Source organism: Ranitomeya imitator, chromosome 5, assembly GCF_032444005.1.
Source record: "Ranitomeya imitator isolate aRanImi1 chromosome 5, aRanImi1.pri, whole genome shotgun sequence".
Lineage (NCBI taxonomy): Eukaryota > Metazoa > Chordata > Amphibia > Anura > Dendrobatidae > Ranitomeya > Ranitomeya imitator.
This window is the reverse complement of record NC_091286.1, coordinates 158209629-158228220: the sequence shown is the minus strand read 5'-3', so window position 1 is coordinate 158228220 and position 18592 is coordinate 158209629. Positions and strand designations below refer to the sequence as shown.

The 18592-nt window shown below is 45.6% G+C and overlaps 1 protein-coding gene across 1 annotated transcript in view; it reads right to left on the bottom strand.

Moving 5' to 3' along the window:
* LOC138681606 (saccharopine dehydrogenase-like oxidoreductase) overlaps positions 1-18592 on the bottom strand; it is a 256288-nt gene that overhangs the window by 22856 nt on the left and 214840 nt on the right. The window contains exons 10-11 of the mRNA XM_069769242.1: positions 4388-4499; positions 4188-4269 (exon numbers count right to left, since the gene is read on the bottom strand). Of these exons, the coding sequence (XP_069625343.1) occupies positions 4188-4269; positions 4388-4499 (194 nt within the window). The remainder of the gene's footprint in view (positions 1-4187; positions 4270-4387; positions 4500-18592) is intronic.

Here is an 18592-nt window from a genome sequence, read left to right as displayed (position 1 = left end):
GGAGGGAGGCTGGTGAGGAGAGGAGATGAGAGGCTGGTGAGGAGAGGAGATGAGGCTAGTGAGGGGAGGGGAGGCTGGTGAGGAGAGGGGAGGCTGGAGAGGGGAGGCTGGAGAGGAGAGAGGAGGCTGCTGAGATGCTGCTGAGGAGAGGAGAGGCTGCTGAGGAGAGGAGATGAGAGGCTGGTGAGGGGAGGCTGCTGAGGAGAGGAGATGAGAGGCTGGTGAGGGGAGGCTGCTGAGGAGAGGAGATGAGAGGGGAGGCTGCTGAGGAGGGAGGCTGGTGAGGAGAGATGAGAGGCTGGTGAGGGGAGGCAGGGGAGGGGAGGCTGGTGAGGAGAGGGGAGGCTGGTGAGGAGAGGGGAGGCTGCTGAGGAGATGAGAGGCTGCTGAGGAGATGAGAGGCTGGTGAGGGGAGGCAGGTGAGGAGAGGGGAGGCTGGTTAGGAGAGGAGAGGCTGGTGAGGAGAGGAGATGGGAGGCTGGTGAGAAGATGGGAGGCTGGTGAGGAGAGGGGAGGCTGGTGAGAGGGGAGGATGGTGAGGAGATGAGAGGCTGGAGAGGAGAGGCTGGAGAGGGGAGGGGAGGCTGGAGAGGGGAGGGAAGGCTGGAGAGGAGATGAGAGGCTGCTGAGGAGAGGGGAGGCTGCTGAGGAGAGGAGATGAGAGGCTGCTGAGGAGAGGCTGGTGAGATGGGAGGCTGGTGAGGAGAGGAGGCTGGTGAGGAGAGGGGAGGCTGGTGAGGAGAGGAGATGAGAGGCTGCTGGTGAGGAGAGGGGAGGCTGGTGAGGAGAGGGGAGGCTGGTGAGGAGAGGGGAGGCTGGTGAGGGGAGGCCGGTGAGGAGAGGCTCGTGAGGGGAGGGGAGGCTGGTGGGGAGAGGGGAGGCTGGTGAGGAGAGGGGAGGCTGGTGAGGAGAGGGGAGGTGGCTGAGAAGAGGCTGGAGAGGAGAGGAGAGGCTGGTGAGGAGAAGCTGATGAGGAGAGGGGAGGCTGCTGATGGGAGGCTGGTGAGGAGAGGGGAGGCTGGTGCTTTGCAACCATGTGCCTGATCATGGTTGTGGTGGTTAGGATGGGAGTTTTGCTACCCCTGCTGAAGTGGGCATGGCCGTTGGTGCAAATGGCCTTTTAGGGGTTATCGGCAGACAACAAATAATTTTGCACTGCGACATTTGGATTTTATTGGTAATATGTATGGGTGAAGATTAAGAAACTTGTGCCACGGGTATGTTTATAGTTACAGACGCTGCCCTCCTCTTTAAACTTAGTTTTTCACAAGCATCCATCAGTTTTTTTGGTTTTCCTCCAACACTGATCTGCTTTCTATAATTCAGCATCTCACGAACATGTTGCACTTTGCCCTTTAGACAAACATGTGCGTCTTTGGTTTCGCAACATATTTTTGGCAGGCATTTTTTAGGCCGAGTCACACACGCGCATCTGTTACACCGATCTTCTGACAGGCATGATACACATTCTGGTAATTGGTGGTGGCTAAACGACTAATCATTGTAGGCTGTATCCTGGATCTCATACCTCCCATAGCCATCGCTGTTATTAATCATGTACGATCCCATTCCTGTCATCACCATGCCCCTTTTCCTGATCACTTCATCCAACGATTCGTCCGCCATTTTTTTAACAAAAAAATGCACCTTCCCAGCAGCAACTGTGTAGGAAACCACTTTACAGTTTTGCAAGGTGTTTATGATGCCCGTAAATAATTTAAAAAATAAATAAATAAATAAACCCCCCATGGGGAAATGTTTGACAGCCCATGCACTTAGTGTATGGGCATTACAAGTCAAGGAGACCCTCTCATTGACATTGGGCCTACTTTTTAATGAGGCCTTCCTCCACCTCTCATCATTTTCCACCACTAGATCACCAGGGTTTACGTGTTCCGAGCTGCTACAGACAGTCAATTTTTTGGAAAAGGTGACTAGGATCCACATGAAATATTTTAGAAAAATTAAACACCCATGAGCAAATGCTTGTCAGACCAGGCACTCCATTACAAGTGTCAGAGACCCACACCACTACATTGGGCCTACTTCTTAACTCTGTCTCCTGCAATGTCTCTTGTTTAAATGCCACTAGATCACCAGGGTGAACATGCTCTGTACGGTGCATTTTGGGCAAGGGGGTTGTCATGGCACTATTTTAATTTTTTTAAGAAGGACCCTACATTGGGGAATTGGGCATGACATTACATTGGGCCGACTTCTTCATTCTGTCTCCTGCAATGTGTTCTTTAACTGCCAATAGATCACCAGGGTGAACGTGCTCTGTACGGTGCATTTTGGACAAGGGGGCTGTGATGGCACTATTTTATTTTGTAAAAAAAGGACCCCACATTGGGGAATTGGGCATGACATTACATTGGGCCTACTTCTTCATTCTGTCTCCTGCAATGTGTCCTTTAACTGCCACTAGATCACCAGGGTGAATGTGCTCTGTACTGTGCATTTTGGGCAAGGGGGCTGTGATGGCACTATTTTAATTTTTTTTAAAAAGACCCCACATTAGGGAATTGGGCATGACAGTACATTGGGCCGTCTTCTTCATTCTGTCTCCTGCAATGTGTCCTTTAACTGCCAATAGATCACCAGGGTGAACGTGCTCTGTACGGTGCATTTTGGGCAAGTGGGCTGTGATGGCACTGTTATTTTGTAAAAAAAGGACCCCACATTGAGAAATTGGGCATGACATTACATTGGGCCAACTTCTTCATTCTGTCTCCTGCAATGTGTCTTATAGGCTATGTGCACACGTTGCAGATTTGACTGTGGAATTTTCTGTGCAGATTCTGAATTTCTTGGCAGAAAACGCAGGTGAGAATCTGCGCCTTCTTTTGGAATGTGCACACGTTGCAGATTTTTGTGCAGATTTCTTCTTTTCCCCCTGCAGATTTCTATTATGGAATGGGTGCAGAAATGCAGCAGATCTGCACAAAGAATTGACATGGACCTTTTTTGGATCTGCTGCGTTTTCTGTGCACCATCAGCAAAGCATTTTTTTTTTGCCATTGATTTACATTATACTGTAAATCACTTGCAGATCTGCAGTGTTTCTGTGCGGGAAAAAAAGCTGCAGTTCTGCAGGAAGTCTTTCCACGTGTGCACATACCCTTAACTGCCACTAGATCACCAGGGTGAACGTGCTCTGTACGGTGCATTTTGGGTAAGAGGGCTGTGATGGCACTCTTTTTTTTTAAAAAAACGGACCCCACATCGGGGAATTGGGCATGATATTACATTGAGCCTACTTCTTCATTCTGTTTTTTGGGGCATGAATTGGGAATTGGGCACACACCACATGGCCAGCTAGGGTTGTTAAATGTTACAATGACATTTAATAGTGAATACATTTGTAGTGGTTGAAAGCAATGTTAGAGTTGAAAAACGCTTCAAAAATGCTTCAAAAACGCTGTATCTGAACTAAGCCCAAGTGGGGGAGGAAATTTTCGGTCTGGGGTTAAATATTTGGCCTTACAGGCAAGTCATTAACCTGTAAAGGATGTGCCTTAACATATTTTCCAGCAAAATCTGTTTTGATTTTGTTTTAGTGTGTTTTTGGTAGCACTGGGAAAAATGGCTTGAATCTCGGAAAAAATTGATTAAAGCTGTGAACTAGGACTCAGGAATACTTCCAGGGGCGATCCCCATGATGTCCCTGTGTCATTTGAGCAGTGTTTTCATCATTTTTGAGACGTTTTTAGACCTTAAAAGGACCCCCGGGGGGATCGCGGTAAAAGTACTCGAGTCTCCCATAGACTTACATTGGGCTTGTTGTTCTGGCCGAGTACCCGAGTATTCCAATCTGCTCAACCCGAGCAACGAGCACTCGAGCATTTTAGTGCTCGCTCATCACTAGTAGCCACACAAAATATTCACACTTTGGGCACAATTTGGCCATTTTTACTGAGAGGTGCACTCACTTTTGTTGTCAGCGGTTTAGACATAAACGACTATGTGTTGAGCACACCAAATTTATACTGTTATAAAAGTTGTACACTGACTACTTTACATTGAATCAATGTCTCATATCTTCAGTTTTTTCTCATGAAAAAATATAATAAAATATTTACAAATATGTGTGTGGTGTACTCGCTTTTGTGACATACGCTATGTCCAAGAAGCTTTGCATCTACGATTAGATTAGTAAGCAATTTGTATTAGACTATTACAGGTACCTTTTTGGAAGAGATTCTGGCTCCTTTAGAATAGTAATTCCGGCTTGAACCACGGTTATTGGGGTAGTAACATACCCTATTTCTGTGAAGCAATTTTTGGGAAAAATAGTAAGCAAATTCTATTCCAGAAAAGAACAACTTTGAGATAATTTACATTAGTTTACTAGAAGTTTAGTTTGATATAGACGAGAAAACTTTACCTGGTCCTGAAACCTGTGTGCAGATTTTCACATTGGGTTTCTCCTGTTGTGGGTCTTTGCCCTGACTGTAACCCTCCCCGAAGAATGTTATTGAGAATGAAGTGTCTGCTATCTGTAAGTACAATATTTAGTAAAAAATACATTTATTGCAGACATAACATTCATATTTCCATAATGGCTCTGGCAAAAATTAAGAGACCACCACATCAAAACCCTGTCATGGGCAGCCCAATCTTCAAACCTGAACCCCATTGAAAACCTCTGGAATGTAATCAAGAGGATGATGGACAGTTACAAGACATCAAACGAAGAACTGCTTACATTTTTGCGCCAGGAGCAGTGTGAAAGATTTGTGGAAAGCATGCCAAGACGCATGAAAGCTGTGATTAAAAATAATGGTTATTCCACAAAATATTTCTGAACTCTTCCTGAGTTAAATCATTAGTATTGTTGCTTCTAAATGATCATGAACTTGTTTTCTTTGCATTATTTGAGGTCTGAAAGCACTGTTTTGATTTTTTTTTAAATTCTAACCATTTCTCCTTTTCAGAAAAAAACTACAAAATGTATTGCTTGGAAATTCGGAGACATGTTGTCAGTAGTATATAGAATAAAATAAAAATTTACATTTTACTCAAAAATATACCTATAAGGAGAAAAATCAGAGAAACTGAACATTTTGCAAAGGTCTCTTACTTTTTCCAGAGCTGTATATACAGTATATCTATATATATAATTGTCTAAGGGTTTTTCCGTCTGTCTGTCTGTCTTTCTGTCTGTCTGTCTGTCTGTCTGTCCTGGAAATCCCGGCTCTCTGATTGGTCGAGGCCGCCAGGCCTCGACCAATCAGCAACGGGCACAGCGACGATGATGTCATAAAGGACGTAGAAATCCCGCGTCTGATTGGTCGAGGCCGCCAGGCCTCGACCAATCAGCAACGGGCACAGCGACGATGATGTCATAAAGGACGTAGACATCTCACGTTTCTGATTCAGCGACGGGCACAGTATCGACGTAGATGTCATAATGGTTGCCATGGCGACGATGATGTCATAAAGGTTGCCTCGGCCAATCAGCGACGGACACAGTCTGCCGCGAATTCTGGAATCATCATTGTCCATATACTACGGGGACATGCATATTCTAGAATACCCGATGCGTTAGAATCGGGCCACAATCTAGTATATATATATATATATATATCTACTATATAATTGTCTAAGGGGTACTTCTGTCTGTCCTTCTGTCTGTCTGTAACGGTTATTCGTTCGCTGATTGGTCTCGGCAGCTGCCTGTCATGACTGCCGCGACCAATCAGCAATGCGCACAGTCCGGAAGAAAATGGCCGCTCCTTACTCCAAAGACTCACTGCCCGGCGCCCGCATACACCCCTCCAGTCTGCCCTCACACAGGGTTAATGGCAGCGGTAACGGACCGCGTTATGCCGCAGTGTAATGCAGTCTGTTACCGCTGCTATTAACCCTGTGTGACCAAGTTTTTTACTATTGACGCAGCTTATGCAGCGCCAATAGTAAAAACATCGAATGTTAAAAATAATAAAAAAAATAAAAAATGATTATATACTCACCTACGCCACCTTTCCCGCTCCTCGCGATGCAACTGACACATTCCGGTTGCACGGATGGTCTGGCAGAAGGACCTGCCATGATGTCACGGTCATGTGACCGCGACGTCATCACAAGTCCTGCGCGCCTGGGCGGAAAGGACCTGCCGTGACGTCACGGTCATGTGACCGCGACATCATGACAGGTCCTGCACGACAAGGACCTGCCGTGATGTCACGGTCATGTGACCGCGACACGGTCACGTGACCGCGATGTCAGCACACCCTGGGACCGGAAGATGCCGCCTGCACTCCACACAGGCGACAGTGCTACAACTCGCCTACGGAAGGTGAGTATATGTTAATTTTTTTAAACCTGTGTCATACGTGGCTGGGCAATATACTACATAGCTGGGCAATATACTACATGGGCTGTGCAATATGCTACATGGCTCTGTGCTGTATACTACGTCACTGGGTAATATACTACGTCACTGGGCAATATACTATGTGGCTCTGTGCTGTATACTACGTCACTGGGCAATATACAACGTCACTGGGCAATATAGTATGTGGCTCTGCTGTATACTATGTCACTGGGCAATATACAATGTAACTGGTCAATATACTACGTCACTGGGCAATATACAATGTAACTGGGCAATAGACTACGTGGCTGGACAATATACTACGTGGCTGGGCAATATACTACGTGGCTGGGCAATATACTACGTGCCTGAGCAATCTACTACGTGGCTGGGCAATATACTATGTGGCTGGGCAATATACTACGTGGCTGGGCAATATACTACGTGGCTGAGCAATCTACTACGTGCCTGGACAATATACTACGTGGCTGGGCAATATACTACGTGGACATACATGTTCTAGAATACCCGATGCGTTAGAATCGGGCAACCATCTAGTATATATATACAGTACAGACCAAATATTTGGACACACCTTCTCATTTAAAGATTTTTCTGTATTTTCATGACTATGACAATTGTACATTCACACTGAAGGCATCAAAACTATGAATTAACACATGTGGAATTACATACTTAACAAAAAAGTGTTAAACAACTGAAAATATGTCTTATATTCTAGGTTCTTCAAAGTAGCCACCTTTTGCTTTGATGACTGCTTTGCACACTCTTGGCATTCTCTTGTTGAGCTTCAAGAGGTAGTCACCGGGAATGGTTTTCACTTCACAGGCGTACCCTGTCAGGTTTAATAAGTGGGATTTCTTGCCTTGTAAATGGGGTTGGGACCATCAGTTGTGTTGTGAAGAAGTCTGGTGGATACCCAGCTGATAGTCCTACTGAATAGACTGTTAGAATTTGTATTATGGCAAGAAAAAAGCAGCTAAGTAAAGAAAAACGAGTGGCTATCATTACTTTAAGAAATGAAGGTCAGTTAGTCCGAAAAATTGGGCAAACTTTGAAAGTGTCCCCAAGTGCAGTGGCAAAAACCATCAAGCGCTACAAAGAAACTGGCTCACATGAGGACTGCCCCTGGAAAGGAAGACCAAGAGCCACCTCTGCTTCTGAGGATAAGTTTATCCGAGTCACCAGCCTCAGAAATCGCTGGTTAACAGCAGCTCAGATTGGAGACCAGGTCAATGCTACACAGAGTTCTAGCAGCAGACACATCTCTACAACAACTGTTAAGAGGAGACTTTGTGCAGCAGGCCTTCATGGTAAAATAGCTGCTAGGAAAACACTGCTAAGGACAGGCAACAAGCAGAAAAGACTTGTTTGGGCTAAAGAACACAAGGAATAGACATTAGACCAATGGAAATCTGTGCTTTGGTCTGAGGAGTCCAAATTTGAGATCTTTGGTTCCAACCACCGTGTCTTTGTGCGACGCAGAAAAGGTGAACGGATGGTCTCTACATGCCTGGTTCCCACCATGAAGCATGGAGGAGGAGGTGTGATGGTGTGGGGGTGCTTTTCTGTTGACACTGTTGGGGATTTATTCAAAATTGGAGGCATACTGAACCGGCATGGCTACCACAGCATCTTGCAGCGGCATGCTATTCCATTCGGTTTGCGTTTAGTTGGACCATCATTTATTTTTCAACAGGACAATGACCCAAACACATGTCCAGGCTGTGTAAGGGCTATTTGACCAAGAAGGAGAGTGATGGAGTGCTACGCCAGATGACCTGGCCTCCACACTCACCAGTCCTGAACCCAATCGAGATGGTTTGCGGTGAGCTGGACCGCAGAGTGAAGGCAAAAGGGCCAACAAGTGCTAAGCATCTCTGGGAACTCCTTCAAGATTGCTGGAAGACCATTCCCGGTGACTACCTCTTGAAGCTCATCAAGAGAATGCCAAGAGTGTGCAAAGCAGTCATCAAAGCAAAAGGTGGCTACTTTGAAGAACCTAGAATATAAAACATATTTTCAATTTTCACACTTTTTTGTTTAGTATATAATTCCACATGTGTTAATTCATAGTTTTGATGCTTTCAGTGTGAATTTACAATTTTCATAGTCATGAAAATACAGAAAAATCTTTAAATGAAAAGGTGTGTCCAAACGTTTGCTCTGTACTGTATATATTCAGTGTGAATGTACAATTTTCATAGTCATGATATATATATATATATATATATATATATATACTGCTCAAAAAATAAAGGGAACACTAAAATCCCACATCCTAGATATCACTGAATTAAATATTCCAGTTGCAAATCTTTATTCATTACATAGTGGAATACGTTGAGAAGTATAAAACATAAAAATTATCAATGTAAATCAAAATTAATATCCCATGGAGGTCTGAATTTGAAATGATACTCAAAATCAAAAGAGGAAAATGAAGTTACAGGCTGATCCAACTTCAGCGGAAATGCATCAAGACAAGGGAATGATGCTCAGTAGTGTGTGTGGCGACCAAGTGCCTATGTGACCTCCCTACAACGCCTGGGCATGCTCCTGATGAGGTTGCGGATGGTTTCCTGAGGGATCTCCTCCCAGACCTGGACTAAAGCATCCGCCAACTCCTGGACAGTCTGTGGTGCAATGTGACGTTGGTGGATGGTGCGAGACATGATGTCCCAGATGTGTTCAATCGGATTCAGGTCTGGGGAATGGGCAGGCCAGTCCATAACTTCAATGCCTTTAATCTTGCAGGAACTGCTGACACACTCCAGCCACATGAGGTCTGGCATTGTCCTTCATTAGGAGGAACCCAGGGCCAACCGCACCAGCATATGGTCTCACAGGGGGTCTGAAGATCTCATCTCGGTACGTAATGGCAGTCAGGCTACCTCTGGCGAGCACATGGCCCTCCAAAGAAATGCCACCCCACACCATTACTGACCCACTGCCAAACCAGTAATGCTGAAGGATGTTGCAAGCAGCAGATCACTCCACGCCGTATCCAGACTCTGTCACATGTGCTCAGTGTGAACCTGCTTCCATCTGTGAAGAGCACATGGCACCAGTGGTAAATTTGCCAATCCTGGTGTTCTGTGGCAAATGCCAAGCGTCCTGCATGGTGTTGGGTTGTGAGCACAGACCATCCTCATGGAGTCGGTTTTTAACCGTTTGTGCAGACACATGCACATTTGTGGCCTGCTGGAGATCATTTTGCAGGGCTCTGGCAGTGCTCCTCCTGTTCCTCCTTGCACAAAAGGCTGAGGTAGCAGTCCTGCTGCTGGGTTTATGCCATCCTACGCCCCCCTCCACATCTCCTGGTGTACTGACCTGTCTCCTGGTAGTGCCTCAAGCCTCTGGAAACTATGCTGACAGACACAGCAAACCTTCTTGCCACAGCTCGCATTGATGTGCCATCCTGGATGAGCTGCACTACCTGAGCCACTTGTGTGGGTTGTAGAGTCCGTCTCATGCTACCACGAGTGTGAAAGCTCAACCAACATTCAAAAGTGACCAAAACATCAGCCAGAAAGCATTGGTACTGAGATGTGGTCTGTGGTCCTCACCTGCAGAACTACTCCTTTATTGAGTGTGTCTTGATAATTGCCAATCTGTTCCATTTGCACAACAGCATGTGAAATTGATTGATTGTCAAACAGTGTTGCTTCCTAAGTGGACAGTTTAATTTCACAGAAGTTTGATTTACGTGGAGTTATATTCTGTTGTTTAAGTGTTCCCTTTATTTTTTTGAGCAGTGTATATTAACCTATTACTAGTTTTGGGATTGAAAGAACATTGTCTTTCTCAGTACCACATGTATGAAGTGAACCTGTCAACAGGATTGTGCACAGTAACCTACAGTGTCAGGTTGTCACCATTATACTGATTAAAATGATACATTGGTTGATGAAATCCGTCTTGTGGTTGCTGCTATCGGAAATGTAGTAACTACACATTAACATGCGATTATGCTGCAGCACAGGTGCCCTGGCTGCAATCTGCCTGCAGAAGGGTTTTTCTATTCTGCAGTATGAACAGGTTTTCATTATGCAAACTAGGGGGCAGGTCAATGAGGGGTCAGTGACCTGTCAGCAGTCTGCATTATGAATATCTAATCAGACCCCCCCACATTCCGCCCCGCAACACGAGCATATCATTAACTCAAAACTGAAAATAAAGATAAAAAAAAACCACAATACGGATTTCATCAACTAAGGTGTCATTTTAATCAGTATAACGGCGCCCACCTGACAAGGTCTATAGGTTACTGTGCACAATCCTGCTGACAGGTTCTCTTTAAGGGAAAAAGAAATCCAAACCTACATGGTCCTGTGTGAAAAAGATTGCCCCTAAACCTAATAACTGGTTGGACCATCCTTAGCAGCAACAACTGCAATCAAGAGTTTGCAATAACTGGCAATGAGTCTTTTACAATGCTCTGGAGGAATTTTGGCCCACTCATCTTTGCAGAACTGTTGCAATTCAGCCACATTGGAGGGTTTCCGTGCATGAACTGCCGTTTTTAAGGTCATGCCACAGCATCTCAATCAGATTAGGGTCAGAACTTTGGCTAGACCACTCCAAAGTCTTCGTTTTGTTTTTATTAAGCCATTCAGAGGTGGAATTCATGGTGTGTTTTGGATCATTGTCCTGGTGCATAGCCCAAGTTAGCTTAAGCTTGAGGTCGAAAACGGATGGTAGGACATTCCCCTTCAGGATTTTTTGGTAGACAGCAGAATTCATGGTTCCATTTACCACAGCAAGTCTTCCAGGTCCTGAAGAAGCAGAACAGCCCCAGATAAACCCACTACCACCACCATTTTACTGTTGGTATGACATTCCTTTCCTGAAATGTTGTGTTACTTCTACGCCAGATGTAGTAGGACATGCACCTTCTAAAAAATAGAATTAGACTTACACGTAATTCTAATAACCCACCACGACCGCACACAGGAGGTCATCACATTGTAATAGGGACAGGAAACACGAAAGAGGTCAAATAGCCCCCCCCACCTCCTTTCCTCAGTGTTACTATAAAGGACCACAATAGTATGAACGCTTTAAATCATATTTATTATTATTGGACCCAATAATTGAGCAAGGGGTGGAAATTACCCGTGCTGTCGTGGTGGGTTTTTACAAACCGAATTACAGGTAAGTCTAATTCTATTTTCTATAATAACCCCCCTGACGGCACACAGGAGGAATACCAAATAATAATGTCTAGAGAGGGGCAACCGCCTGGAGAATCCTTCTCCCAAACAATAAATCCTTAACGGATGTCAAGTCAAGTCTGTAAAGCCTGATAAAGGTGTGGACAGGCGACCAGGTAGCGGCTTTGCATATCTGTTTGATGGGAGGCGCTGGCCTTTTCTGCCCATGAGACTACTACTGCTCTTGTGGAATGAGCCATGAGATTTTGAACCTGTAAGCTTCAACGATTGCCCTTATTATCCAATTGGCCACCATAGTTTTGGATGCTTTCTTTCCCCTATTTTGACCACAGGGTTGAACGAACAGGTTATTATCTCTCCTCCACTCTTTGGTTACGTGGAGGTAATGTAGGACCACTCTCTTTACATCAAGAGAATGGAACTCTTCTTCTTTTCTGTTTTTTTTTTGGCAGAAGGAAGGTAGTATTATGTTCTGATTTTTATGAAAGTCTGAAAACTACCTTTTGTAGAAATGAAGGCTCAAGAAGGAACATCAACTGGTCTTCTAATATCCTCAGATAGGGCTCATTAATTGATAGAGCCTGTAACTTCCCCACTCGACTGGCTGTTGTGATTGCCACCAGGAGCACAGTTTTTCTAGACAGCTTGTCCAGCATTATTGATGGTAGGGGCTCAAATGGTGGAAGTGTTATTCATTTAAAGACGATAGTGATGTCCAACGCGGGGACAAGATTGACCGGTCTGTGACAAAGCCGGGTGGTTGCTGCCATGAACTGTTTCACCCAACGATGTTCAGCCAGGGTCTAGTCAAGTATGAACTCAATGCCACCACCTGTACTTTAAGGCTATGTGCACGCGTTGCAGATTTGCTTGCAGAAATTTCTGCAAGGTTTCTGCATCTCTTGGCAGAAAAACTCAGTGGAAAATCTGTGTGTTTTTTATGCGGTTTTATGTGTTGCTTTTTTTATGCTTTTTTTTTTATGCGTTTTTGTAAATCCATAGAGCTAAATAAAGATATATTATTAAAAAAAAAATTATTGTGATGTAATTTCCTTGTTCAACCTCTTCAGCCAGATACCCCCATTAATATTAAATAAAGACACACACGTTCTTTGAGCTCCCGCTCAATCTGGGGGAAAACTGAAGAAAAAGCCCCCTCTGGATGAGACTCGGGAGTTGCAAAAGGTCGGTCACCGTCCCCGTGAGACTCTGAGAGGCTAGCAGAGAGAGACAGGACGCCATCTTCCCACCTTGTACTTTCCCCGACAGGGAAGACGCAGAGGCGACAGTGGCGGAGATACAGGGGGTCCAATTGCTGTTCCCTTGAGGAAACCTTGGCCCCCTCTCCTACATGACGGGGTGCCCCCATTGTCTCCCCCCTGGATCCCAGGTGCTGTGGTCCCAACGGTGCAGGCTTCCCCGAAGCGCTTTGGACTCCCTTCGGCCTCCCTGGGAGAGCGGTGACGTGTGCTCTGCTCAGGGAGACACCGGATCTACCTACTGCCGAACAGTGCAGCAGCTTCTAATGGCTTCTTTCCCTCCATCCCCCCAGGGTTAAGACTGAACTTACCCGGGCTGGGACTGATGCCGCCTCGACCATGTGGCACTCCCCCCAGCCGGCGCCAGAGTCAGAGCTCTGTGGTGTGCTGGGGTGTTCTGTGTGGCAGCGAAGGGGTCTGCTCCTTGCCTGGGGATTGCGAGACGCACAGAGTCACTGCTTCCCCTCTGCACTTGTTCTACTGGGTCAGGAGGGCATAAAAATCCACCACAAACATCATATAATTCTACCGCTGTTACAGGGAAAGGAGGGAAGATAGTGAAAAGGGGGGAGAAGAGATGAACTCTGCTGCCATCTACTGTCTGTCTTATTTCACAACCACAACTATTCCTGATGTATATTTTTACTAAATAAAAGACTCCTGGAAGGCTCCCGGGAGCTGGACATCTAGTGTGACCACCTTTTAAACCAGTTCCTACTTATACAGCCTATACAGCCTAGTCTTCTAGATACCACCAATATTGCTGTTTTTCCAGAACTGTGGCCTTTTCTTCTTCCTCCGGAAGCCCTGTGTGTGGCTCACATGACATTAAAAAGGAGATGCCTGTGGGTCACGTTAAGGTGCTGGTGTATTTTTCTTGACTTCTGTTTTGGCTGGTCACAGGAGGGAAGTTGGGGTTAGCGCACAGTACATTGCGTACCAACTACATAACCCTTCTCCAGCTTGCTAGCTGGGGATATGTGGGGTATTCGCACATCACTCTGTGCTTGCTTGAACCCCTCCATTTAGGACTATGATACTGTAGCTTAACTATAACAGTTTTCCTACTCTTCAACCCATTGCGACTTGTAACCTGTTGGTCTGATAGTCTCCCTTGCTGCCCGCCATCCAGCTACCTCCCCCATATTACGGGAAGTTATAATGGACAGATATCAACAAAACTACAAGCAGAGAGAGATCTACCCGTTCCCAGGTGCCACCACTATCCAGCACACGATCTCCATCTACAATGCACAAGAGCAAACCGTCCTTGAAACCACCTAAACACTCTGCTGAAAGCTCATGCCACCATCTAGCTTCTCCACTGCCTGCGTCACAGATGGATGACAATTTATCCCCGCAGCAACTTTCTCCGTCATCGAGTTGCAGTGTGCAGATGGCGGCCTCTCTGACCTTTTCCAGCGCCTGCGTACTGCAGTACTTTGCTCTGCCCTCAACAGGGCAGACAAAGTACGCCTGCGCAGGAGTCGCGGCAAGAAGAAGAGGACGGCATCGTATGAAGATGGGAGGCGCCGGACATCGACCACGACGCCCATCGGACCAGACCGCAGCGGGACCACCCCTGGGTGAGTATAATATAACCTGTTTTTCTTATCTTTCAGGATACATCGGGGCTTACCTACAGCATTACAGAAAGCTGTAGATAAGCCCCTGATGCCGGTGGCCTTAAGGTACCATCACATTTAGCGACGCTGCAGCGATATAGACAACGATGCCGATCGCTGCAGCGTCGATGTTTAGGTCGCTAGGAGACGTTAAACACCGGCAACAGCAGAACGATGCAGGAGCGATCCAGTGACGTACTTATTGTTCTCACTGGTTGTTCGCTCCATGAAGAAACATTGCAGGCATCGTTGCTTTTGCTGTCAAACATGACGAATCACGCCGACCTGACGACCAAATAAAATTCCGGACTTTCAGCAACGACCAGCGATGTCACAGCAGGATCCTGATCGCTGCTGCGTGTCAAACACAACGAGATCGCTATCCAGGACGCTGCAACGTCACGGATCGCGGTCGTTCTCGTTGGTAAGTTGCATAATGTGACGGTACCTTAAGTTTATAGGCCATTTTTGGGGTGACAGATTCCCTTTAAGGGCATATCGTCGACAATGTGAACTGGCTATCCATGACTATAAGATTCTAATCTTCCAGGATTTCTCGTCGGCCGTAGCTCAAAAACGCAAGACATTTGTACATGTTTGTCATCTAGTGATTGAAAGGAAGATTAGATTTCAACTGCTATACCCAGCTAAATTGAAAATTCAGGATCGAAATTGTGTATCTATCTACAAAGATCCAGAGATGGCATACAGAAGATTCCAACGCCCTGGAGCCATCACAGTGGGATGATTTATGAAACCTGTTATATATGTTATTTTTTTACTCTAGGAGGACTGTTGTGTCTGTTATAGAGTGTTCCTTTTGTGATGGCATGCCTCTCCTGGTATATTCCCGGCGAGCTTCCACCACCGATTTGTAAAGTTAATCATGTTGTTTACGTTTTTCTTGATGTTGTCTGTTACCTCTATCCTCTTGTGTTTCCCCCCTTCTTAGATCAGACACCAATACATACGGAACCCACCTTCAATGACACCTTTTATATCTGTTCATGCCTGCGGCTCGCTAGGACCGAAAGGGATGGACGCACTGTACTGCTGCACACTGCGCTGACCTCGCCCTGGGACTCAGAATGAGTATACCCCAAACATCAAATTCTGACGCCATTTATGCCTCACTTACGATTTTTGTCATGGAACGTGGAAGGCCTTAACAACCCCGACAAAAGCAAAAAGTTCTAACACACACAAAACGATTCTGACCAGATGTCATCTTTCTTCAGGAGACGCACTGGAGGACTGACAAGCCTAGTAAATTATAAGCACCCTGGATAGGGGTTTGTTATACTGCCTCACACACTTCATCATCACGCGGAGTGGCCATGCTTATTAAAAAGGGCCATTCAAGACTCTATCAGCGATAACCAGGGTAGATATTTGATTTTGAAAGCGGACATAGCCGGTAAAATATATTTTTTGGTCAATCTTTATGCATCTAACTGTGACCAAGATTACTTCTATACACCACTTCTTCAGATGCTTTTGGGCTTGGTTCCGGCCATCTAATAGTAGGAGGAGACTTTAACTTAGTGCAATGTCCTGCTCTGGACCGTTCCCCGCCTTCCCCACAAACCTCAGTGGCCACTGCCTTTCTTCTATACTTTATGGAACAGCTCTCACTTTGTGATCTGTGGCGAGTGATGAACTCTACAGCTAGAGAATATACATGTCATTCCCTTACTCACCAATCCTTCCCTCATATTCACTACTTCCTCATCTCCACACAACTACTTCCCCAACACCATGATTCTCGCAACCACCCAATTTTAATCTCCAACTATGCCCCTATTTCACTATCTCTGTCTTTAACAGACACAAACCCTCAGACACTGCACTGGAAATTTCCATACTACCTGGTAGAATCAGACGATTTTATAATCTTCCTCAAGTCTCACTGGAATGACTTTCAAGATGACAAAGTCATCCATACTGATGATGTTCCTCTGGTCTGGGCCAGCTCTAATGCTGTTATGATAGGCCATATCATGAGTTATCTGTCGTGACACTCGCCCTGTCCCCTCTTTCCCTGATGGACAACGAGCTCATTCTATGGCCAAACACATTCTGGATTCTTTTATACATTCTCAATCGTATTGGCAAATTCAACAAACCCGAAATAAATTTTACTGCTTGGGAAACTGGACGGGCAAAATACTAGCTACCCTAACCAAAAACAATCCTACAATCCAGTTATTAAACTAAAGAACCCTGCAACAGGCTTACAGGCTACTGGCCGTGAAGAGATCACACACATTTTGAAAGACTACTATGAGGACCTATATAAAGCCTCCCCTGCCATTCCCCCAGCAATTAACTCCTTCCTGAACCTTATTAATCTACCAAGAACAAGATACACGGCACTCTATAGATTTGTGAGTAGAGGTGCTCAAGTAAGGTTTCCAGCCCCTTAAATCAACTGTATCAAAAAGCTTGGCACTCAATAATGCTTGTAGAAAATAAAGTCATTTATTTTACATCTGGACAAACAGATCAGCGGTAGCTCGTATCTTGCTAAACGTTTTCGGTCCTTTGTGGACCTTCCTCAGAGCAAGTTTATCTGGAGCGTAGGATCTGGACTTTTAATCAGATGCATGAGTATGCTGACAATATATGTAGAGGCAAATTTGACTCCCTCAGCGTCTCAGCACGCCATCAGCGCTCCAGGCAACATAACGTGCACCGTGTGGGCACATCGTATGCCCAAGCAGCTTACTCTGCTCACAGTCACAGTCTCCATTACTGCCTCTGAAATTTGCCTCTACATATATTGTCAGCATACTCATGCATCTGATTAAATGTCCAGATCCTACGCTCCAGATAAACTTGCTCTGAGGAAGGTCCACAAAGGACCGAAAACGTTTAGCAAGATACGAGCTACAACTGACTTATTAATCTACCATCACTAACTATTGACCAACAAATGATGTTGGACTCGGGGATCACTGAGGACAAGGTGAGGCAGGCTATATCAGGCGCATCTAACATTAGGATCCCGGGCCCTGATGGTTTCTCTGCGGAATATTATAAGATTCTCTCCGCTGACTTGGTACCCATTTTGACTAATCTCTTTAACAAAGCCTTTCTCCAAGGAGCTTTTATTGATCAATTCACAGACTCACGCACAATAGTTATCCCCAAATCTAATAGAGACCCATTATTGCCACAATCTTACCGCCCAATCTCACTCCTCAACCACGACTATAAACTCGTGGTGGAGATCCTGGCGAACGGACTGCAGATGTTGCTGCCTGGCCTCATATCTGAGGTTCAGACAGGGTTTACCCAGGAACAGACCAATGTAGCAAATATACGCATGGCGGTCGCGGCCGTGGTCCTGGCTCAAGATGCATCAAGACCGCCTGCAATGCTGATGAGTTTCGATGCCGAAAAGGCCTTTGATAAAGTGGCATGGCCTTTAGTATACGAAGTCCTAGGTAGGGGAAATTTCAGTCCATAGTTCCTACAATATGTCCAATACCTTCATGCAAACGCTTATACTCAGATCTCAGTCAATGGATACAATGCGCCAGCAATTGATCTTTCTCAGGAAGTTAAACAGGGATGCCCTCTGTCTCCCCTCTTATTCAACCTCTCTACAGACTCCCTATTGCACCATCTATTGCAGATCTCTACTTTTGGAGGGCTGGACGGGTTCTAGAAAATTGAAAGTTGCGGTGCTTACAGGTGATATTCTGCTGGTAGTAACCAACCCCAGAAGGCTATTACACCCTCTCATATGAGAGTTGAAGGACGTAGGAGGCTTGTTGGGCTACGATATCAACTGGGGTAAAACAGAGGTGATGATGTTACGTGGCCCTTTCAAACCTTTATGGGCATCAAGGTTCCCTGTTGTGAATTCTGTGGCAGAGCTCCCTCCTGTGGTCACAAGTGGTACTTCGGCTGATTCTCTCTGTGAGCTTCTGTTGGTGGAGGGAAGTGGTACTGCGGCTTCTGAGTTTCCTCCCTCAGGTGATCTGGTGAGGTCGTTAGGTGCTTCTCTACTTAACTCCACCTAATGCTTTGATCCTGGCTTCCTGTCAATGTTCCAGTGTTGGACTTGCTTTTCCCTGGATCATTCCTGTGGCCTGCTGCTCTGCATAGCTAAGTTCTTCTTTGCTATTTGTTTGCTATTTTTTCTGTCCAGCTTGTCTAATTTGTTGCTGGAAGCTCTGGGAC